This window comes from Dermacentor silvarum, chromosome 3 (assembly GCF_013339745.2).
Source record: "Dermacentor silvarum isolate Dsil-2018 chromosome 3, BIME_Dsil_1.4, whole genome shotgun sequence".
In the NCBI taxonomy this organism is placed as follows: Eukaryota; Metazoa; Arthropoda; class Arachnida; order Ixodida; family Ixodidae; genus Dermacentor; species Dermacentor silvarum.
In genome coordinates this window covers 201,592,106-201,616,702 of record NC_051156.1, presented here as the reverse complement: position 1 = coordinate 201,616,702, position 24,597 = coordinate 201,592,106, and the positions used below count along the sequence as shown (strand labels likewise).

Sequence of the window (24,597 nt, the reverse complement as noted above, 5' to 3'; positions counted from 1 at the left end):
TAAGTGTCTCTTGGGAATGTAAGAAGAAGTCGCGAAGCTTCCTTGCGGGCTACAGCGGATCCTTCCGGAAACACTAGGTGTTGCAGACCCGCATGTGGGAGGCCTTTCTTTTTTAATTTCTCAAGAAGAATTCTATACCGCTGCTTTCCATAAGCTTCTATGTATAGCTTCTGCTTTTACCTGTAGAAGAGATACAGAAACACTATAGCTCACGCAATAGGTATAGAAAATAGTATAAGCAACACGCAGTGCAGTGAAAGAGATAGAAATGATAGGAGCAAAACCAAATGTTATAGTTGTAAGCTCTTGCTCCGTCGCCTTCTGCATAGCTTCTGTTAATGCTTCTTAACTTCAGCTTGTTATAGCCTTTTAGGTTGGCTTCATAGCTAAAAGCAATAGCTGCAGAACATGCTGCAGTTCTTGCTTGTAGCTATAGCTATATAGCGCTCCAGGTTCTGCAGATAAGTTTATAGCTATAGAATGAGGTGTTTCAGGCTGTCTGCTTGCAGCATCGATCATTAGTTCATTGCATGTTTGAGGGAACTAATGTCGCTGCGCGTAAGCGCCTTAGTCAGGGGAATCTATTTTCAGATCTCGCGCACTTTCTGTGAAGCTCGGAAAATTTAACACCAAGGCAGCTCTCATCAGGGAAATAAATCATTTGTATTTTTGTCAATAGGGCTCTACAACATCTCCATTGAAGATTTTGTGTTTAAACCAACGCTTTAAAGTTTGGTTAATTAGTCATTGTTGGTTATTTACCTAAGCTCATAGTAAAAGAAAAAAGAAATACTTTGAGTTACTCAAGTGGACAGTGAACAATACTAAGTTGGTTGCATTCTCGTAAAACGCACACGTGGATTTTTTTAAAGCTTGGCACGAGTTAGCCGAAACATCCTGTATAAGCGACAGGTAAAACGCTATAGCGTTCTCTTTGCCTCCGACACTTCTATGCCGGTTGCTTTAACTCCACAGCTTCGGTAGCATCTGTAGCCCTGCTTCTATGTATAACCTGTCCGTATATACAGTCGAACGCCTTTATAACGAAGTGCTTGGGACCTCTCAAACAATTCGTTATACAGGTCACTTCGTTGTAAAGGTCGAGCACCGCACACCTCCCGTTGGAACCGGGACAGAATTGTTCCTTCGTTATACAGGCCATTTCACTGTAGAGGCGCTCGAGTGTACTTTGCTTTCGATCTAACTGTTTGATGTAGCTTCTGTCTACGTATGTACGTATAGCATTTCCTGCTGTAGCCTGAGAGTCCGCCCCGTGTGACTGTCATGTCCTCCGAGGGCGTCACTGCTCACCGACACCCCCTCCCCTATCATTTTTTTTTCTTTCTTTTTGGATTCGGACGAAGAAGGGGTTGAAGGGGGGGGGGGGGGGGGGGGCGAGACCAGTGCATCTCACACGCTGTCTTTGAGAAACCTCACTACCTCGCTTTCCGTTCGCGCCGTCGGGTGAAGTGAAGGCGCGCGTGTTGCACGGACTGCCTGGCGAGAGTAGTGCGCACACCAGCGGCGTGGCTGCCTGCCTTTCGCACGACCCGGAGAGATGCGCTGTCAGAACGTGAAACTGAGACCGGAACAGGGGGAAACGAGCGAAGCGTATAGGAAGGGAAGCGTATTCTCTTTCCTCGCGTGGAGGTCCACGCGACTCTCCGGGAAAATAAATGAAAGAAAGAGAGAGAGAAAGCGATAGTGTTTACCAGAAGGCCGGTACATGGGTTTAAAGAGGAACGGCAGGTACAAATTTTATCATTGTTTTCGTGTTAGTATTGAATGCCCAGTGCACATTCAGTCGACGTGCAACACAACATGCCTATATACCAAAAACGAATAATAATAATAATAATAATAATAATAATAATAATAATAATAATAATAATAATAATAATAATAATAATAATAATAATAATCATTGTAGAAGGCCGTCAAAGTGCGAACAAAATTTATGATAACGGAATGAAAAAAAAAAAGAAGAGGGGGAGAAGGAGGGAGGATGAGCGAAATACTGATTATTCCATACGAAAGTTGGTTAGAGGTCGAAAACTATCGTATTGCACGCTTTCTTTATTAGTGTTGCTATTACGTTAACAACGCGTGCCGTGAATTGAAAGAGTACGTAAGGAGCGGGTAAAGCTAAAGCAGGACACGTTTAACCCCACCCCTGCTGCTACGCAGAACCGTCTTACACATTATCTCCTAACGCACGAGCCAACGCAGCTTGCACTTCCACCTAAGAAAAACAAAAGAAAGGACAGCGAGAAAGTGGACGAGAAGGCGCTGACTGAGAGTCTCGAGGGTGGAGCAGGAAGAATAAGGATAAGGAAGGAAGCCTTCCGGCTGTCACACCGCCAGCGAGTCGCATGCCCAGTTCGCGCAGGCGTTCGTTGACCCCGAGCCCCGTTCGCGTCGTCCCAGCGACCGTGGCCCCCTATACGTATGTATGTCTGTCCGGTGAACCGGGCATTATTACATATGTCTGTTAGCGCGCGCCTCTATGTCTCCTCCCGCATTGATGCCGGGCGCGTTGTACGTACACACATAGCGGCGTAGATAGCGGCGCCCATATTCAGCGGTGGCCTCGCCCTTCAAAGCTCCACGCACGCCACCCGTATACTCTCTCTCTCTCTATTTATGTCTCGCGCACGCGCACTCGGAAGACGTGCCGTGTCCCCCTTCTCCGTCTCACCGTTTCTGTGCACTGCACTGAAGGCTATATAACTTATAGAAATAGTTCTACAGAGCTCCAGAACTAATGAACAGCGAAAATCAACTGCTGCGTCCCAGATAACGGAGGAGGACTGCTGGCCCATTGTGCACCACCGATCCTTCCGTGAAGCTTTCCTACTATTCATTGCGGGGTCACGCGGAGGGCGATCAGCTTGCTCCTTCTGGTTCTCTCTTCCGATTGGCTGACGCGAGTCCCATATAGCTTCCGCCTCACTGCACGGGATTTGTGAGACGAAGTATCATAGCTATACCCCCGCGCCGCGCCGGTGTGTTGCGAACGCGCTACACACACCGTCGCCCGCACGCGAATACACCACGTATTCGCAGCCTCCGTCCGTTACCTCCGTCTAATCACGGCACTGGCATCTCGGCCTCTTTATCTCCCTCCCGATGCCGGCAGCCGCCGCGCACGCAGCCCGGAACGCGAGACTCCTTTGCGTGCCTCTAATGGACGTCCCCTTCAAAACCGGGCCCTCCTCCTCAGCAAGCTGTATAAGCTACGCCACGCATATACGCGTGCACGCGCGTCACAGTATATATCCGTACATCGAGCGGCTGCGCCGTTGCTACGGTCCGTTAGCCATGGAGAGGGTTTGTGGGGAGGCGGAAGAGTCTGTAAGGGTGATAGTGTCCAGAACAATGTCCACCGCAAACGACGTCCGCGCGCCGTATGCCCACTCGGGTCGCATCGCGTCAAGGGCGCCACGCAGAGATGACCTTCCCATCGTTCGTTCGTACCCGAGGACTTTATTATTATTTTTTTTTTTCGTCGCGCGTGTTGTGGGGAACGATACGTGCATAATGTGCATCCACTCCTATACCGGGGCACCGGTGTGCTACGATGTGGTACCTGCCGGTAGTGTCTCCCCGCGTGCGTGTATATCGAGATGAACTGGGATCGTGAAGGCAGATGTGCCCGTCGCTCGACCCTCTGTGATGGCGGTCCCACCCTTCCTGTTCTCGCCCTCTCACTATTTTGATGTCTTGCCCCCACCCCCCACTTTTCTTTCTAACCAGCTCTCCGGGACGTCTTATTCTCTTCGGGATAACACGCTATGTACAAGCGAGTGAAATGAGTCAGCGAACTCACGCGAGCAGGCGTGACGAGGCAATTATTTTTTTGCGTGCGTGCATCTTATACGCGCGTCGTGGCTCTCTTGTTGCTTTCCCTAATTAAGTAACGAGGAATAAGCGGGCCGGCTAAAATTAACTCAACGGGTATACACTGGGGGAAGATTATTTACGTGCAGTGTATAATGCAGTTGTGAGTGTGTGCGCTGGACCGGGAACACCCCTAGCTGACTAATTCGCTGTTCTCACGCGCACTTCTTTGAACCGTGGCAAGAGTTGCCTGCCCCGCACTATATATTATATACAATAAGACAGGAGCCAGGTAGCTGCTAATATGTTGTTGAAGGCTATACAGGATTCTGTCGTTTCTCATTTAAGTTGATTTCGCTCAACTTAAGTGGATAAAAGGTCCCGTTAACGTCCCAAAGAAGTGCTCCCGTTAACGTCCCAAAGCTACACTGAACTACGAGAGATAGGCAGGTCTGTGGGAACCCCAAATTAATTCCTACTACCATGGATCATTTAAAGTATACGCTCAAATCTAAGCAAAAGAGTACTTTCGTTAGGTGCTTCATGACCTTCACCGTCGGGCCACGTATTGACAAGCCGTGTCCCGTGCAAGCACTACTTCGGCAGACGACTGCAAAGGCCACTGTATTGGCTAGTCAGGAGTCATGCGCGATGACGTTTGGAGCCCGAATGTCGCGAACTGGACGCTATTTTAGCAGGCACAGCTTATTTGTAAACGCGTTGCAACGTGACAAAGGCACATGACCCTGCATTCGCTAAAGGTATAATAATATGTCTTCTAGAGGTCGAGGGGTACCGTTTAAAGATCGGGGCCTATGCTGATGTTGGCTAATAACATCACTGTTGAGGTCGTCGGGGCAAGCTGTTCTTGTTGGGATATGGTTTGTAATTAGGCGACCGCGGAGTCGAACTTGTGACATGGCAATTGATATGTCTAGAATTAAAAAAAAAAGAAATAACAAACGCATGAGCGCGTGCCTGTTTGTTGCTTATGTGCGTGTGCGCGTGCGTGTGTGTGTGTGTGTGTGTGTGGGGGGGGGGGGGGGGGGGGGACAGTAAACATCCTTATCGCATCTAGCTTTCTTGTTCCTTTTCCTCGCTCCTTCGTCTCCAATTGATGGCGCTTTTCCCAGAAGGAAAATATCTGCCCGCCGACCGCAAAACCGCAGATGACACATCTGTTCACGAGCTGTTTCACGCTCCGTGACCATTAGCTGCTTGGACGCTTAACGAGGCACGACCATTATCGGCTTGTTTATTCTTCAAGGACTGGCTCGTAGACTGACGCGCATGGGCCAGGCAGCTACGCACGTCGGACAGAACAATGGGAACATTTTTCAGTCCGGTCTAAAGAAATACTGCCGTTTTCCTTATTACTCTTTTTTTAACTCTCTCTCGGGCTAATCGCTTCTGTATGCAGAGTTGGCAGTTACTCCCGCTCAGCGTTGCCGTGCCTTCCACGTGCACGATCGTCAAGATGGCCAGTTGTTACTTGAGCGTATGCATATGCATATCCTGTTACGCAGCTGCTGCTCGTATGCGTGGGTAGTTAGCGCAATTAGCCCTTTTAGCGCTGTTTACTTACAAGCTTGTCACACATTGCGGTGGCATCACTGCCTCAAAACCCACTTTCGCTACCTGGGCTGCAATTAAGTTTTTTACGTGGTGTTGGCGGTCAAGAACGTATACTTGATTTGGTTTCCGTGTTCGTTTTCCTCACTCTTTTGTGTGTGTACTTGGCCCCCATAATGAAGCGAATCGCAAAGAAAGAGAGAGAAATTAAGAGATGAACGGCGGAGAGTTTAGCCAGAGTAACCGTCCGGCAGGCTCTTGAGGCACTCTGTGCACTTGAGGAAGGGGAGAAGGTCGGTAAGTCAAAGGGACAATAAAGTGACGTACTCTATTACGCTACATTGTTAAGTTACACGTCAGGTGGTCCACGTTGGCCAGCCTTACCTCGAGTGGTAGCTTCGCAAGCAATACACGTCCCACGAGTAACCTTTCTTTTTTAAGAAATCACTTTACTGGTGGTTGGTATACACCCATGGCTGACTACCACGTAGTGCCTGCAGTCACTAGAACAGTGAGTCTAGTGTGGGTCAGACACACAAACACCACACACATTGCGAGTCACACACACACACACACACACACACACACACACACACACACACACACACACACACACACACACACACACACACACACACACACACACACACACGCATGCACGTACATGCTGGTGCCATTATATGTGAGCATTAGGTTCACTGGCGCGGTTATAAACAAATTAATTAATTTATGGGGTTTTACGTGCCAAAACCACGATCTGATTATGAGGCACGCCGTAGCGGGGGACTCCGGAAATTTGGACCACCTGGGGTTCTTTAACGTGCACCTAAATCTAAGCTCACGGGTGTTTTCGCATTTCGCCCCCGTCGAAATACGGCCGCCGTGGCCGGGATTCGATCCCGCGACCTCGTGCTTAGCAGCCCAACACCATTTATATCCACTAAGCAACCTCGGCGGGTTGGCGAGTTTATAGGCGTCGTAAATAATGGTCCAATCGGGCATCGGGAAACGGTTGCGTCACGTGCGGTGTCGTTAAGTCAGCGGTGTCGTCGTCGAGTTTAGGGCGGCCCACGAAAGAGGGACCGACTTACGGGTAACCGGTTCCGTCCAGGACTTCCGGGCCGCGGCTGCAGGCGCGCGCGTTGTATTGCGCGTCTATCCTAATCTCACCTCTACCATGGATGCGCGGAGGGGGGAACGTGCGAATCTAACCGGGGCGCATTTTCGTGCAGGAAAAAAAGATCGCGCGTGGCGCAGCTCGAAGAGCTTCCTCGTAAGAGGCAGCTAGCTAGCTCCCCCCCGTGAGAGTTGCACTTCGGAAGACCGCCACTACATGAAAAAAGAAGAAAGCGAGAAACTAGATAACGGAAGAAAGGAAGATACAGAGAGTCGATGAGGAAGAAAGAAAAAGAAAGCTCTACAAAGAAACATACGGTTTGCGAAAACGGCGATTTGAGAGCGTTCGCTCGCTTAAGGTGTGTGCCGACGGCTACACGTAATAGACTATATACGTGGGCTCTCTTGGCGCCACGCGCTGTACGCATGCAAGCTCTACGCGGCGTGCGCTGTAACGGGGCTTATCTCGTGCGTATACCTTCCGAAAATCGTTTCACGGTCGGCCGTCCTCACACACGCACCCGGAAGAAGATGATGAACCGCGCATCGGACTCTGTCTGTATACGGCCACGTGCGAATCTCTTACATCGCGCGCGCTAAGCTCGACCCAAAATACAGAGGAGAGAGAGAGAGAGAGGTCGGCGGGAAGAATACGAGGGCTTCACTGGGGCGCGCAACAACGGTTACTAAAGATTCTCTCTCTCTCTCTCCGTTCATCGGAGAGGTCGCGCGATCCTCGCGTGGCCCGGGCCGATGCGATGTTACGCAGCAGCGGTCAACGAGTTCTTAGTGCACGGGCGCAGGCAGGCGTTGCCGTTATCTGCCGATGCGCCTCGCGCTGTTGTTCTCTCTTCTCTCTCGGGGTGCCGTGAGCGTGTTGTGTTGCGTTGTCATCTGTGTGCCGACAGGGCATCCTATAGGGTGAGAGACGCGTGGATCGGGTCCCGGCGTGGGACCGCCGGCGAGCGTTTTTCCTTCCGTTGCTATGATGATGATGAAGCCTGCTGCGCGTGTGAGGCTGTAGAGGCCACGCTTTTTTTTTTTTTTTTTTTTCCGCGCACTGCGGGCGCCGCTCCGGTGAGAGTCTGACCTTGCGCCGGATGGGAGGGAACCGTGCGGAAAATGAGCGCGCCTGCTTTACGAACGGAGCGTGTCGCGACTGTCTTTTCTTCTTCTTGTACCGCTTTTTTTTTTTTTTTTTCATCCTTGTCCGAGAGAAAGGGTTCGTGATTTTGAGTTCACGGCCGTATACGGTGGAGACAAGTGTATGGTTAGAACAATACGCTTCCTTGACTTTTGGCCAGCAGTACTTGACCCGACGTTACCGTGACCTTAACGTGGGAGCATTCTTTACACGCGTGTCAATGCGTTTAAATATCGCTCTCTTTATTATTATTTTTTTTTACCCGCGCATGCTTAACCTTCGGGATTCGTTACCTGGCACTATTCCGTTCCTTTGCGTTTAAATCTTCCTTTCCAAGTTGGCTGACTACCTAGCTGCCCTATGCCTGTTCTTAGTTTCCTGTTTTAGTTGATTGTTTTCTTATTTGTCGTATATGTTCCTGTTGATGTCTGAAAAATTCTGTTCGCGCATATGTACGTATAGTACATCAGACCGTATTTCCTCTATAGTTATACGTGTAATCACTGCTTCGATGCTGATCGGTATTCGCTTTCATACGGAACAATGCACGGTTGCATGTCGAGGGAACTGCCTGGAACGAGATATATAAAGCACGTGCGCATCCGAGAATTGATTGATTGGCTGATTGATTTGTTGATTGAGTGATTGCGAGATTGGAGTTAGTTCATGAGAACAATAGTGTTTGACTTAGTTGACTACAGCAATCTAAAAAAAGGCCACTCTGTAGTCTCCACGGTGTTATCGACGCCTGGCGTCTGCGAAAAAAATAAAATAAAAAAAAATAAAAAAGCACGCACAACATTTAGATATGCATAGCAATATGTGCATACAGGTTACATCGAAATGACCTACTGCGTAGTCAGGAACTTCCTGAGTAGGGCAGCAGAACAGTCCCGAAACGCTTCTTGCGAACGTAACCATTGAAGAAGGCGTGACGATATGGTGCATTGTTTTAGCCGCAAAGGTGGAACACACACCCGAACAGTGTGTGTTCCATCTTTGCAGCTAAAACAATACACCATACAATCATGCCATACCAATAAGCCTCGGCCACTCGAAGCACTTCTGAGTAAGAGAGCAGCACAGCGTCTAGTATGTAAACGTATAACGTCATCATATTATAGACAAGCTTCTCATGCGCGAAGCAACAAGCGAGTGGAATGCGTATACAAGCGCTCAACTATAACGGCGCTCTTCTCTCCTGTCTTTGTTCGCAGACATCAACGAGTGCGAGATCCCTGCTCTGGCCGCCCTGTGTGTGGAGAACGCAGAGTGCTGCAACCTGCCGGGACACTACGTCTGCAAGTGCCAGCGAGGCTTCACCGGCAACGCCACTGTGGCCTGCAACGGTAAAAACAGTGTTCACACCATATACGCGTGCGTTACGCACATGCACGTTCATATTAAACGCGTGCGTTTTATGGTCCGACGGGCGCACTCAGTCAGCCAGTGTTACGCCTGCGGGGCTCTTGGCCCTCCTCCCGAAATTGCAGTGTAACAGGTTTGCGGGACGAATTCGAAGCCACGCTTGGCTACCGCGAAAATGCAGCCACCAGTAGTAGCACGCGATCCAACGCAAACATGCCCGCGGTCGCCTTCTTCGCGGTCGCATCGACGGGACTGAAGGCGACCCTCGACTCGACGGGGTGCCTGGCATAAAACGATGGTGTGCGACAGCACCTCTTCCTCCGGTCATATATCTTCGTTTCATATCATATCACATGATATCATATGATACGATATCATATATATCTTCGTTTCGTTAGTTTCTACGCGTTGCTGGATCATCGCTTTCTGGGGCGCTTTGCAAGGTTGACTCGAGAACCGCACAACAGGCAACATCTTCCCATAAAGAAAGGAAACACTGCGGTGCAAGGTGCAGGCTGTACAAACACCTCGTCGTAATATTTCTTTTTTACCTGCACGCCACGCGTCCAGGAGTAATCTTTTTGTCTTCTCGCCTTGAAGATTATCGCAGCACGTTCGCGAATGTCGGCGTGCTCCCCCTACCGGGAGCCTCAACAGCACGGCCCTAATAACGTCGTCAGGCCACCGGGGGGGTGGGGGTCTCGCACAACCGCTCCCAGTCCACTGGCTTCTTCGTTCAAGGGCACGTCGGTTGTGTCGAAGACGTGCAGGGACGCACGGACAGAAGGAGGAGAGGGAGGAAGGCACGCCGCTGCCCTGTGCAAAGCTGGGCTCCCCGGCGCCACGCAGCAAGACAGTGATCGATGCACCCAGGCCGCGTCCACAAACACGCGCATAGCACACGGCGGATCAACGCTTGGAGTGTGACTATCTTGTGTGTGTGTGAGAGAGAGCCCGCATACATCCACCCACCCACCTGGCTATCTATCAGGAGCGGGAGGAGTTGGCAGGAGGCGCGCGGCACGCGCTATACACAGTATAGCTGCCGCGACAAACACACACGCAGGCATACACTACTACACATCCTGCCGCAGAATCTGGCACCTGCGTACGAGCTTGCGTCGGCGACGAGCTTCGGAGGGTCGAGGATTATGACGCGTCCCCTCCCGCCCCGCCGAAGCCGCCACCCGAGGAGATGCCGGCGAGCGAAGATATGCGGCGAAATCCCCCTCCTTGTCGTTTTTCCTTTACTTCGCATTGCAAATCGCTGTATGTTGCAGTATATGCGGGTTCTGATTTTTTTTTTTTTTTCTTTTAGCGGCGGTAGCTGCCGAGGGTGTATCCAGCATTCGTGGCGTCTTCTGTAGCACGTGTCATCGTGATCACGTTTGCACTGCAGAAGCAGTGCGCCAGAGGACACTGTTGTTTACCGTATATACTGCAGAATTCCAATCCTGGCTCCCCAACGTGTGGCGCGTGGGGTTTCCTATACAAAAATTACAAGGGGGAACTCTGTCGCCGCGATCGCTGAGCTATACGCCATGGGAATGATCGGGGTTGTCCAAACTTCGTGCCTATATGGCTTCACACGTTCTTATAGCGTTACTGATTGCGCTTTACCTTTCCACTTGTCCAAGTAATATCTTTCGAAACGCGTGAAGGCAATTATGCTGTGCATACGTGAATAATCATTGCGAATTGTTGCACTTGTATAACAATTCTTTTATTGCGAGAGCAATTTATATACACTCTAGACGAATTTTCGCCATCATCGTTGTATTTAGGGATGCATGTATACTGTACCTTTATGCACACCATATATGCAGGGTAGAGGATGTACTATTCAACCGCCGAAGTTGTTCAAACCTGATCTTACGTTCTTGGCTGAAGTATTCTTCAGAACGTTTTGAGAATGGCAGCTCGCAGACAAATGTCATAAACATAACATTCAATGGCGTGTTAAAGCTTTTAAGGGTGCCAGAAATGTTGACAGCCGCCGCGTTCGGACCCGCGTATAAGTTAGGAGTTCGACGATAAACCTTGCTATCGCTGTCAGTATACTTCGCCCTTTGGGCGAAACTGCCAACTTTTGTCGAATATGATCGATTCGCAAAGTCAGAAAAGCGTTCGAAGCCAGAAGGACGAGGTTTAGACAGATTCATGTATGCTGCCTATGATTCGTATGCGGCAGGCTGAACCGCAACAGTTGCGCTCTCCCGTAGGCACAATAGCGCCAAAGTTCCCTCGAATAAGTTTTGTTTGTTGGAAACTCTGTGTTGTGAGGCAACGTGTCGTTGTCGTCGTGCCGTTGTCATACCGGTCCCGTCCCGATCATCCTACTTACGGACCAGGCGTGGAATGCGAGATACATGGCAACCAACGGACACCGTCGTCTGCTAGACGAACAAGTGAAAACCAGACGGCGAGACGCACATCCTTGAGCATCCCCGACTTCCTTTCTGCTATTGCTTTTTCTCTTTCTTTATCATTTTTTTTTTCTTTCTTTCTCGGGGTCCCGTATAGCCTGCCGCCACCGAATGCTTGTTTCTTTTCCTTCGAGGAATAACGCGATAAATAAGGCTGAGGAAAGTGAGAGGAGTTGCCGGGGAACGTGCACCTTTCTTTTTCGCCGTCTGTTACGCGAAGCGCACCTGTGCGCCAGCAGCCTCGTCTATATCATTCTGTCGTCTGCGCGTGGACCGGCACCACCACCACCGCCTTACCTGGTTCCTCTTCGCTCGAGGTGCTTCTTTTTCGGAAATGTCTTCTCGGAATTCTCGCCGCGCGTACCACAAACGAGAGTTAAAAAGAAAAAGAAAATGGCCTTTTCATTCCTCCCCGTTGTTATATCCTATTTCCTTTATTTTGTCTTTGTTGTCTTCTTCTTTCACCTGAAAGCGCGCAGAAACTACGTAACCGCATAGCTTCCGATAATTGAAGCGTATGCGTTTCCGTCAGAGGGTCGTTACTTTGTTTCTTCCTTCGTTCAACTGCGTCGGCGTTAGCCATTACCGAAAGTATACACACAGCTGAAGCGTATACGTATATGAGGCTATATAAGAAAACCGTTGCATCGATGACCTTGGTACTTTCAACAGCAGACGGAGTCCACGTAACGTCTCTCTTCTGTTTCTGCGTCTCTGATCGTCTGCTTTCTTTCGTGGTTGTATGTATACTTGCCCGTCCACATCGAGTGTTTTATCGTCTGCCCATCGCTTAGGACGAGTGGGGCACGTGGTTTCCCTTTCTCTTTTTTCCCCTCAAGGTCACGGCGAAACACTCTCGCTTTAAGCCGCGAGCAGCGAGACGACACGAGAAAGATGAGGCGCCGGCGTTGCTACCTTAGACAAAGAAAGAAACAAACTAACGAACAGAAAAAGAAGAAACTGATTTTATCCCTCGCAGACACACACGTATACCGCATTCTCACGGGCCTCCCCCCTGCTGGTATTCGCGCACTCACCTTATACACCTCCCAAAGCGAGACGTCGCCGTTTCATATTTAGACCGCTCCGATCTGGTTCATAACCGGCGAAATTGATTTTCCGCGAAGCGTCTAGCTAGGAGAAGGCGGCCGAAAGCGCGAAAGATGCGACCCGCGACGCTGGGAGGAGGATGCTCGTATTATAGCATTCGTGAGACACCCCTGTTTTCCCTTTCACCCACGCACACTTTCTCCCTATCTCTCTTTCTCTATCACACACGTACACAACTCACAAACACACACGCACACGCTAACATAAAAAAGAAGAAAAGAAAAGAAGAAGCAGCGCGGAAAAGTGTCTCGCCGTTTCACCGATGCGGAGTCGGATCACTCACCTCCAAATGCGTGGCGAATGCAGACCGCGACGCGCGTTTTGTGTTGCAAACGCAGCCGACAGAGGGAGAGAGAGAGATGAAGACCCGGGGCAATTCCTGCGAGCGCTCGGACGGAAACGATTAAAATAAAAGGCAGAAGACGGAGAGGTTACAAAACAATGCATGGTATACAGTATAAGCGAGCAAATCGTATATGCTCTCTCGTGTGGGAGCGTGTTACACAAGAACTGCCCCCGCCGTCGCACACACAAACAAACAAACTTACAAACACACAAACGTACTTGCAGAGACAAATTGCGCTCTTGTGCAAGGTAAGCGAGACCCACCGCCGAAGCCAAGATTCTGTTGTGAACTCTCGTACAGACGCGCCGCCTTTTTCAATTGTTCGGGCCTACAACCGTCACAGCGCTCTCCGAAGAAGGCACTGAAAGAAATAACTAAAAAAATAAGGGAAAAAATACACGGGAGAGGCACACGTGAGCTCTCAAAGCACGTCTTCTATTCTTCTTTGAAAGCGAATTTCACGGTGCGACGTGGAGACCGGATGATTTTATACGCTCTCGCTTTGAGCTTCTTTCTTCGCAAATTCTGCACGCGTGCGCTGTCCTTCTCTTGCGTCTTTTCCGGAGCACGGCTTTTATTCGGCGCCTTTGTTTTGTTTTGGGACAAAGCGGATGGAGTGAGTGTGTCGTTGTTTTGACAATTCTTTTAGCGCGAACTTTGCGTCCGCTCGATGCGGTCAGTGAGCCTGCTTGTCCTTCTGGCGCGGTCTTCGAATGCGTTCAAATACGCTCTCGGAAACTTTTAACGGTACACCAGAAGGAAAGATAATTTGAGCTATACTAGTAAATAGAGCTCGCGATACCGAAAACTTGTATTGGCAGACTACAAAAAAGTTCGCAATGATTCACGCACAGAGTGTGTGGGAAATTACCAGAAGATGTATATAGTGCATAGGCTTTCAATGCGTACATTAATGGTGTACCTAATTTAGCCGATTATTTTATTATTTATCAACAAGATAAAGAATCTGTATTGATGCAGAGTGGTCGGGAACGTCTCCACAGATAGTCTAAAAACTGTCAAAACTGTCTCAGCATTTCTGGCGTGATCATTGCATGAGGACACGGGATGAATCTGTGTGAGTTGGCAAACTGTTCCTCAAAACTTATTGTGCAAATCCAAGCGAGGTCGCCGACGCGTCTCCGACGATGACGTTAGTAAATTAACTGTAATGGTTTAATAATAGTCGTCAGGACGAGATACACGAAACACGGGAGTAGCCTTTGCGACTCCGCCTGGTTTTGCAATGTTTAAGCTTGAGAAACGTTTTGCTAACATGCCCCTAATATCCGCTCTTTCGACTACCATGCACCTATTGGCACGTGGCTGGTGAATCACATATTAAGTAGGTTTCGGCACACTTACTTGTTTGTACAACGAGAGCACGTGATCTATCACTGACACGACGTGTATGTTGATTGCTCGTATTTCTTTTCTTCACCTCCTGTGCCCCTGCAATTCCCTGGCAGACATCGACGAGTGCCAAGACCCGAACGCATGCGGCCTGCACGCCCAATGCCACAACGTGCCTGGTAGCTACAAGTGCGTCTGCCCCGACGGATTTACTGGAGACCCCACGATCGAGTGTCACGGTAGGTACACATTGCAATACGTACACATTGCAATCGAAAGCTAAGACGCGAAATCCACGAGCTCTTATTGGCTCCTTCACGCAAGCTCGCCGAAGGGAACGCCAAATAGGACTCGCTGATTTCTGTCGTCCTCGGTTCGAATGCTCGTTGAAAGCGAGCGCGTGACGGGAGTATAAGAAATGCAAAGGCCCCCTTGGCTTTGCTTTCTAACAGTGTTGAACGTGAAACGCACATCGACCGAACATTTTACTTATTGAAGCCTGCATGGAGTATTTTCTTTAATGTGTGATATCTGGGATACCATGGAGATCGCTGAGAGAGCATTTCCTACTGGAGTGCTTCGCTAGACATTTTCAAATTCCGCCATATTGCTGAATTCTGTAATGGTGGCACTTCGGGCCAATCAGAGAGGCCGTAGCAGCCTTCTGGGCCAATAAGAGCTAACAAAATGGCGCATTCGACAATATGGCTGAATTTGACAATGTCCAGAATAGTATCCCCGCTGTCAACATAAAATGGTGACGATGACGATGATCCGTGGTCACAGACGTCGACGAATGCCGAAACGACCCGTGCGGCGCCAACTCGGTGTGCCACAACCTGCCGGGCGGCTTCGAATGCGAGTGCCAGCCGGGATACAAGCCGCTGCCTGGCCGCGCCCACCACGGCTGCGTGGACGTGGACGAGTGCCTGGATCCGCACTTCCCCTGCGGCGCCCGAGCCACGTGCGTTAACGCGCCCGGCAGCTTCTACTGCCAGTGTCCGCCCGGCTTCACCGGAAACCCCAAGATCGCCTGCCAGGGTGAGCAAGCTCTGATGATCAGCACTGCGCCTACTCCATTTGCAATGAACTGACTTGAAAAAAAAAAAGAAAGTATACCGACACACCTTTTCGAAGTTGTAGAAACTATTTACCACAGGCGGTTCTCGCACGTAAACGGAAGACACTTAGCAAGTGTCATCAACATCATAAAAGTTTTACAAGTAGAAAAATGTCAGGGCTTCTTTATAAGGCGATATATACATTTATGAGATCATAAACACTACCTCGCTGAGGTTGCATTGTCCGTCGGTTTGTTTGTCAGCATAAATGATACTGAACAGACGAAAATACTTCTCTCGCGAGCGCGGTTTCAACTCACGGCTTTCTGTCTTGCGAGTCGAATTCCCGAAGAGGTTTTTTTCGAATCAATGCGATGCACGACTTGATTTTCTAGCTGGTTTGTTTCGTTACGTTCAAGCAGGCGCGCAGCGGCAACCGTATGCAACGCGGAGTGAGCCCGGTAGGCGTCGTAGCAGACGAAAGCGCACGACGCGTTCACGCTTGGTAGCAGACGACGCCGTAGCGTGTGTACATCGTAGCAGACGTATACGCGGTGTCTCGCCGGGTTGCCTTCCAGCTCAAGGCTGTTGTACTGTGCGTGCTGCGAAGAAGGCGTTCCGCTAACAATGGGAACGAAGCGCGTAACGAACCTTGCCAATCGGGAAAGCGAAGAGAAGACAAAGAAAGCGCACGCGCAAAAGGAATTCCCTCTCGCGTTAATTGGAGCCGGCGACCGCGAGACGAGGCGACACCCGAGAAGCTGAAAGCGAAAGCGCGTGTGAAGTTGCCGCCATTGTTACGTCGTGCCTCCGTCTGCCACGTATGTCACGGGAGCCGCGCAACATCGGCCGCTCCAACGGCGGATGCGCACGTGATGCAAACTGTTTTCCATCTCTCTCTCTCTCTGTCTCTCTCTCAATTTCTACTTATTTTCTCTTTGTTCTTCTTCGAGGACACGGTATGTAAAAGAGAACAAGAGGCGGTGTGTGAACAGATTGGGAGCACGTCGAGTGTGTGCGTTGAACCGCTCGCCGATTTCGGCCGGTGCTATCATTACGAAGTATATATATACGCTTGTGTTGAGAAGGTGTGGTGTGGTGTGTTTAACGAAATGGCGGAGTTGTTGAACAAGGCACGTGTTACTTGCGTCGAGTTTTATCTTACTGAGTTTAGTCCCTGTGTGTTGTGTAGCGGTATTATTTGCGTAAGGGAATTGTTTCTCTGATGCAAAGTTTATCTATAGTTTAGGTATCTCAGTAGCCGCTCGCAACATTTCCTGGCCTAACCTTAGCGACTAAACTTAGTCCTAAATTCCCTCGCTTTAATGGTCCCACACGCACCTTAAGAAAGAAGAAGAATAACAAAAGAAAAATGAAAAGAAGAAAACACGGCGTCTAATCTGACAACCAACTTTTTTTTTTTTTTTTTTCATTTCCTGTTTTTTCTCACACCATGTCTTAGGCGCCTGCGACGCTTTGAAAGAACAATGAAAAAGCGATTAAAATTTTACGCAGCTTTCGGTTCTGAAACCACGAATTACTTTAGCTTACGTTATATCAATTCGCCTTACTTCGGCTGCTAGCCAAGCATCATTACTACTCGTCCATCATATCTCACTTTGCACTTTTTTTTTTCTTTTTTGTCGCTCCTTGGGTTATACCCTGCCTTAATGTAACCCTCGCCTTAGCTGTGTTTCGAATTTACTTAGATTAATTGTTTTGGAACTGAAGTGACCAATTGCTGGAAAAGAAAATGAAAAGAAAGAAAGAATCTCTCAAATTTATAAGTAGGCTTCCAATGCCCTTTAACCGAGTGCGTTGAGTACGCGATTCGGGAGCCTTCGTAGATGTACTGACCCTGACTTCGTTTCCTGGCACGCAGACATCAACGAGTGTCCGCACGCCTGCGGCGCCAACACGGACTGCACCAACACGGAGGGCAGCTACTTCTGTCGCTGCAAGCTGGGATACATCGGCGAGGCCCAACTGTCGGCTGGATGCCACGGTAAGTAAAACTGGCCGCCAGGCTGATCTATACATTTCACGACACGCAAGCGCGTCCGCGCGTACGCGATAACAAGAAATGATAATTTTTGAAGCCCTTTATCACAGGAGACCGGCTCCGGAAGAGTCGTGTGACGCACGTGGTCGAAAACTTCATTGCAGCCTTGTGCTAGCGGAATTTTACTAATCTATAGACACATTTGTAGCACGAAGTTTCGCGGAGTTATCGGTTTATCCAGCGTGGCTGGATCCAGCGACACTCATGTATTCAAATCAGTACGGTTCTTCACACGAGAAACTTCCCTCTATCGAGCCGTACCTAGCCATATGCCACTTTCCCACTTGCTTATATATTTTTGATATTTTTCACGTATATATTTAAAATTTATTCTTCCGGTATACAAAGCTTAGCATATGTAACTGCGTTCCACGATTGGCAATTCATGCGGAGGTCGTCTCTTTATTACGCTTATCGTTACCGTCAATGGCAGACGCCCAAACGCCGCCCAATTAGGAAATGCTCTTAAGTAAAAGAAATTTTTGGATACTGACCTCAGTCTATAGACTATACGACACCGGCAATATCGATGTGTTTATTTCAGAAACGTTTTGGCCAGATCGGCGAAGTGCTTGTTCGCCATACGCACCGGGAACCGAATTCACCAAGATTATTGTTGACAAGCGCTGTCGGCCGCATTCTCTAATGCTCTATCCAACATTGTGATTGGCTTGCATCTGATCTTACGAACAATTCTAGTGTACGAACATATATATATATATATATATATATATATATATATATATATATACAGGCCTAGGCTACCCAAAATCGGAACTTTCCACGCTGCCCTTTTGTGACCATTTGGGAAGTGACGTGTACGTTACCCGCATCTATGCTAACAAGCGCCATCGTAATATTCTTGCTTAGAAAGTGGGAAAATAAAGAACTCTATACAAATACCGCCACCTCAACCTTCTTCTCTTCTACCCTGCGATGCAGACCTGGACGAGTGCTCGAGGCCAACTGCGTGCGGCCTGAACGCGGTCTGCCTGAACGACGTGGGCTCGTACCACTGCGCCTGCAAGGAGGGCTACTCTGGGGACCCAAGGATTCAGTGTCTCGGTACGTGCGCGTCACCTGCTCGCGTTTTTTTCCTCTTCCGGACGACTTGCCGGAAACCAACCGCGTGTTCTAATGTGCCGCCCTCTTTTCTGTTCTTCCCTCGCCCGAACTCCAGACGTGGACGAGTGTGCCCAGAATCCCTGCGCCATCGGAAGCCTGTGCTACAACAGTCCCGGGAGCTACCGATGCGAGTGCCCCAAGGGTTACACCGGCAACGCCTACCAGTCGTGCGAGAGGGGTGAGAGACACCATACGTTCTCACGTGCTCAGTGTTACGCTATTCTTGTAGTATTAGCACTTCATTCTAATTAGAAGGGTATATAGAAAAGTATGGGCAATGCATCTGGGTCCCTGGCTCAAGGCTAGTCGAGATCCGTACTAATACAGTCAAACCTCGTTATAACGAAACGGGATATAATGATATATTGGATATAACGAAGTGAAATTCCCCTTGACATCTCCATAGAGATTCGTTTTGCTGTACATACAGTAATGAATATAACGATGTAATGGACATAACGAAGTAATTTTAGCTTCCCCCTTTCAATTTTGTTTTAACGAGGTTTTACTGTAACAACATTCACAACGACAAAAAAAAAGAAAGACGAAAACAGGATAATGAATTTCTGCTCCTTGTCTTTGTCTCTTTCTAGCCTGCCCGTACTTCTGGCAGGCTAGAAAGAAACGGAAAGCCTCTCTTCTTCCGCTTTTTTTTTTCCTTCTTGCTCCTATTTTGAATAACGCGTTCTCGTTCTCGTGCCTTTAAGTACATCTCCACAGCCCTTCAATGGAATGCCACCTCTACGGCGGGAATAGTTCAGAAATGATATCGTTTCTATTGCCCTCATCGCGTATTTCTTTACAGTGGGAACAGACGTCGCACCAGGGCGCGATGCTGTTCTGTTTATTACTATAGCAACTTCAAACTATGCGACACAACTTCACTCGTGTTCTCATTTCTCACTTCTTCGTTCGTGTCTCACACACTTACAGACATCGTTGGCGTGGAGTGCACGACGTACCACGACTGCACGGACAACGCCGAGTGTGTCAACAACTTCTGCCAGTGCAAAAAGGGATACCAGGTGTCGCCCAACCAGAAGGAGTGCATCGGTGAGCAAACGCCCGCTACGCGAGCTTTGTTTGCATTACGCGCGTGGCACGACGTGCTGTTTGGCACTACGTGGTACTACTACCTGGTACAGAGTACAGAGCACTAGACGCCATGTGTGCTCGGGCATTCGCCCGGCCTACATGCATGGCCCAGCGGCGCAACTCGTAACGCGGCGCGCTCTGCCCAAGTGTTGGAATAACGGCATTTCTGTGTCGTTATTGTTCGCCAAATGTTTCTTCACCGTCGGACGTGCATGCAACAGGCGAAGCCCACCTACGGGAGACGTGATTCTGCCTTTTGTCATTTAGCGCTAACAAGTAGTAAGAAAATATCTGAATTTCGTTACTAAACAATTTTACGGCCAAATATAGATTTTGTGTTGCTCCTTCAGCTTCTATTTCAATCGTGCACTTTTTATGTGAGCTTAAGACACATTATCGCACTAGTAACGACCTCTGTTTTAACGAACAAGTGCTGACTAGGATCTTTTGGAGTGCGCGAAAGAAATACGAAATTTAAACTCAATAATGAAAAGTAAAAAAGAAAGAAATATATATGACGTTATTATAAACGTTCCGTTTTTGTGCTCTGCCGTCGATTTTCACGTTTATATTTAGCAGCTTACATGTTTCAGTGTGTCCCAGCAAGAGGTTACGGCAAGCTGGTTTCACTGCAACGCGACTAACGCTGCAGCGAAGCTTGCAATCAATGAGGCGCGTCGTTGGGAGAGCGAGCTGTTCGAAACTGGGGCCTCGGAGATGAGGAGGACGAAACAGACAGCGATGCGTCACTCTTTCACGGGCCTTGATAATGTTGCTTTCAAATCCGAGATACGTACTTTGTCGGCGCGTGCGACGGAGCGCGCAAAGGCCCGGTCACCTGACAACGTGTCACATGTCATTGATTGAGCTTAAGAGTAACCTCCTCGTTATTATCACGTCAATCCTTTGTCTCTCGATAATTATTTCAGATCGAAATGAGTGCCTGTCCCGCGGTACTTGCGGTCGCAACGCGGCCTGCGTTAACACCGAGGGTGGATTCCTGTGTCAGTGCAAGCCCGGATACGAGAAGATACACGCGTCGCCGCAGAGCCGCTGCCGAGGTACGTATAGCGCGGACTCGCGTGTACAATCAACCACAAAAGTTTGCGGACCACGGGATCTCAGAAAAACGTTGAATTTCCGAGCAGTCTGTGACAGTAGCCGGTAAAACCGTACGTCACAGTGTTGTTCGCATATACATATAGGGGAGGAGGCTGGAAATGCGAACGCCAGGCTGCGATGTTAGGCTGCGGAGATGTTCAGCTTTTTGTCTGATCCCGTTGTCCGTAAAATTTTGTGGTCGACTGCACATGCCGCCAAACGCGCACCTTTGCAAAACAGGAACCTCTTTGACGGTGCCTTCTAGAACTCTTAGTTTTGTTTCATTTTTGCCGCGAACTGTTAATGGAAGGTTTCGGTGAGCAGTCGCTAAATGACGAAATTTTCGTCCTTACTTTGTTCTTCTGGTTTGTGTTCTTTTCTTTTTCTAAGTTTAACAATAACTCATAACACTATACTTTACCAATATGTATAAGGCAGTTTCAACGGCATTACTGGTCGTTTTTGGTGCCACAGGTACTTTCCTGATGAAGTGGCAACGCAGGTTTGTAGAAAGCGAGAGCTTAAATTTTGTCTGACCCTCGAAGAAGTGGGACACGTTAGGAAAGCTTACTCTGTTTCGGTCACACCGAAAGCGATGTATACTTTCAAACTGTTTGCCTCCGGGATCACGATTATTCCGTTTACCCATTGTGGGCTAGAATACGGCGATTGTAATCAACAGCGGCGCGCTGTTCTTATGGGATATTTAGAAAAAAAATAGTCGATCGAACAGCCAATAAGGGAAGAAATCGGTTGACAGCGTCAGCTGACAGATTTACCTTGTTCACTCACCGATTCAGTCTTTTCACTGGCGTAGATCAGCTGACAAGCAGACCATTAAAGTAGTGTCAAAGTAATTTAATACTCGTAGTACTATCCATACGTTTAGTCTACGCGCCCTTTTTCTTTGAAGACACGGAAAGGTCTGCTCTGACGCCGGTGTGGTGTATACACACCCGGAGGCGTCGAAGCAGCAACGCACTGATAAATGCTCACTCGCTTTGTGCGCATGCGCGCAGACGTCAACGAGTGCCTGACCAACCCGTGCGGCAAGAACGCCAAGTGTGCCAACACGGACGGCAGCTACCGCTGCTACTGCCCCGAACACCTCATCGGCAACCCCAAGGAGGCGTGCGTCTGTGAGTGTGCATCTTTTGCTAGTTGCGCGCAGTATACCGCGAGGGTAAGCCAATGAAAAAACTGCGCTGCGGTCTAACTTATTTGCCGGATGCTCAAGCGGGAAGTAAACAGAATGCATCATCACGGTGTCCTTACGCACAATCGTAGCGCTGGTTGGGATCAAGCGAAAGCCGCAGAATGCGTTTTTTTTTTTTTTTTTTCCTGTGAAATCGCCGCGTCAACGCCATTAGAATCTCAAAGAAGGATATTACATTCACTCTTCAGCCTTCTTGCATATACGTTCAAAGGCACAATAAGTGATCAGAAAATCGTGAGTAGCATGCGAAGTGTCGTATATTATCCCTCTCTGTGTTCAGCTTGTATGTGAGGCGTTCAGTCAACAAACCGTCCATTTGCACTGTAGTTTTTCCCTGCTGCGGTTAGTTCGAAATGAACAGCAGTAAGTGACACGTCGCTCTGTAAAAACAGTAGAAGGTATGGGTACATTGTGGTTGATAATGTACTTCTGATTAGCAAGGGCCGCCTAATTGCGAATTAATGGTTTCTTTTCGGGGACATTTATCTAATTTTGGGGGGCATTTATTTCACAGTGCGTTTTTCGATTCAGCTAGCTGTCGTCCAATTGTGTGGCCGTCTCGGTGTGAGTTGAAAACATGCCAGAGTTTATCTTTAGAACAAGCCGCTGGTACATGCTCGGACTAGTAACGTGCCAGATTCACTAAACGTTTACCTTAACGTCAATGACTTTCTGTGTATCGGTTATGTCACGGGCACGCGATTCTTGCAGAGGACACGTAAAGAAAAACTCATGTGCGGAAGCAAATGCCTCGACATAGCGTGCATGGCGTTATGCGTGTGTTCAAACATAAGGAAGAAGTTTGGATAGCCCTTTCTTGATGTTACTACCCCCTTCTTCACAGCACCCTGCGACATGGTAGAGTGCGGCCGCCACGCCACCTGCCAGGCCAACGGCAAGGAGGCTGCCTGCGTCTGCGAAGTCGGCTTCACCTTCAACCCGTCCAACATCCGCGCCGGATGCATAGGTGAGCCCACGGATGAACCGCTTGCACTTGCATTGAAGGCCCGCCCGAGATATGCCATTTGTGCAGCTATGAAATACAAAGTATGGAAGACCACAGGTGCTGCAAACTAGCTTGACGAACCGTAACGGGAGGTCTGTCCAGTAATAAGCTGGGTGCCTACAGGATGTAGAGGCTTGTGATAGCGGTTGCTTAGCAACCGCTGCACAGTCCGGCTAGAGTGCCTGAGGAAAGAAGAGAGGAGGGTGTGATGGTGGGTGATAGTATATGTCTAGGTGGTCTCTGCTCCATTTATTCGCTTCTTTACAAATTTAAGCGGATGGATGAGCTAATGTATTTAGCACGCGTCTTCTTCCGGATGAATGACGTCATTTTTCTGTAGTCTGCGACCTTTTCATCAAGATCTCCCTGGGACGTCGCCATGGTGTCATCTAGACTTGCCTCTAGACTGCTTCGAAGCACACGCGACACTCCAGAGAGGAGGTGCTCTCTACAGCCGATGGAAAGAGCGTGACGTCACGAGCGCACGTGTCTTCTTCTGCTGGTCTATGCAGCTTGTTGTCTATATTGTGTTGGGGTTGGGGTGAATATGTACTTACGGGAAAACATAGCGAGGCATTCGAGCGCACTCGACGTACTCGACTGAGTTCGGCGTCTCCCTTTCCCCACGCAGACGTGGACGAGTGCAGCGTGCACCAGGGCCCTTCGGGTCTGTGCGGCCAAGGCGCGCTGTGCAGCAACACCCCGGGCAGCTACCGATGCTCGTGCCCGCCGGGATTCACGGGCGACCCGTTCCGCTTCTGCGAGGACGTCAACGAGTGCGACCGACTGCTCGGGCCCAGCGGGCTCTGCGGACAGGGCGCGCTGTGCGCCAACACCCTGGGAAGCTTCACCTGCTCCTGCCCTCCGGGTTACTCTGGCAACGGACGTGTGCGCTGTCACGGTCAGTGCGCATGCGCAAGTGTATACGTTGGCCGTTCTAAATGCTAAAGCATTTATTGCTCTTGTTGTACCCAGTCTTGGTGTACGCAACATTTCCTTGATGTTTCTTGGAGGCTATGTGGCGAGAAATTCCTCATAGATGCCCTCTCAACGCATCAACTTGGTACCACTGAGCGCGGAGAAGCCTATAGTATATTGAAAACAACAGCGCCCGATGATTGACGTTAATTCTGACGGAGTTCCTTGGGGCATTTTCGATGCGATGGCATTGAATACCGAACAGCGTTCTTCAACGCATGAGTTTCTCGTGATTGATGAACAATGCTATTGCAGTGTATGACAGCTAGCTGACAATGTTTGTTATTTTTATTTATTTATTTTATTTTCATTATTTATTTATTTATTTATTTATTTATTTATTTATTTATTTATTTATTTATTTATTTATTTATTTATTGTCAAACGGGAAATCCCCTACACTTGGCAAGCGAGTTCTGCAAGCGAGCTTCTCCGCAAAGCGAGGCGGCATTGCGCTCTGCGGTGAAGCTTACTTGCAAAATATTTCACTGTATTGTTTTTCGTAAGACAACATTATCGCGATTGTTTTAGCTGGAGAGCGCACCAGCAAATAATTTTGGACATTGTTTTCAGCTGAAAGTTCATTCGTTTATTTGCGGCATTTCGAAGCCACGAGCAAGTTATCTTGCGTCGTGTCTGAGACGAATGACATCGGCTTTGCTGCGCCACCAAGGCAAC

General features: G+C 49.0%; 1 protein-coding gene across 1 annotated transcript in view; it reads left to right on the top strand.

Annotated features, from left to right (window-relative positions):
* LOC119446510 (uncharacterized) overlaps nt 1-24,597 on the top strand; it is a 329,517-nt gene that overhangs the window by 222,682 nt on the left and 82,238 nt on the right. Inside the window, 11 exon segments of the mRNA XM_037710951.2 lie at nt 8,890-9,021; nt 14,392-14,514; nt 15,062-15,316; nt 17,219-17,341; nt 18,341-18,463; nt 18,579-18,701; nt 19,457-19,576; nt 20,548-20,679; nt 21,739-21,858; nt 22,780-22,902; nt 23,573-23,842. Coding sequence (XP_037566879.1) covers nt 8,890-9,021; nt 14,392-14,514; nt 15,062-15,316; nt 17,219-17,341; nt 18,341-18,463; nt 18,579-18,701; nt 19,457-19,576; nt 20,548-20,679; nt 21,739-21,858; nt 22,780-22,902; nt 23,573-23,842 — 1,644 coding nt within the window.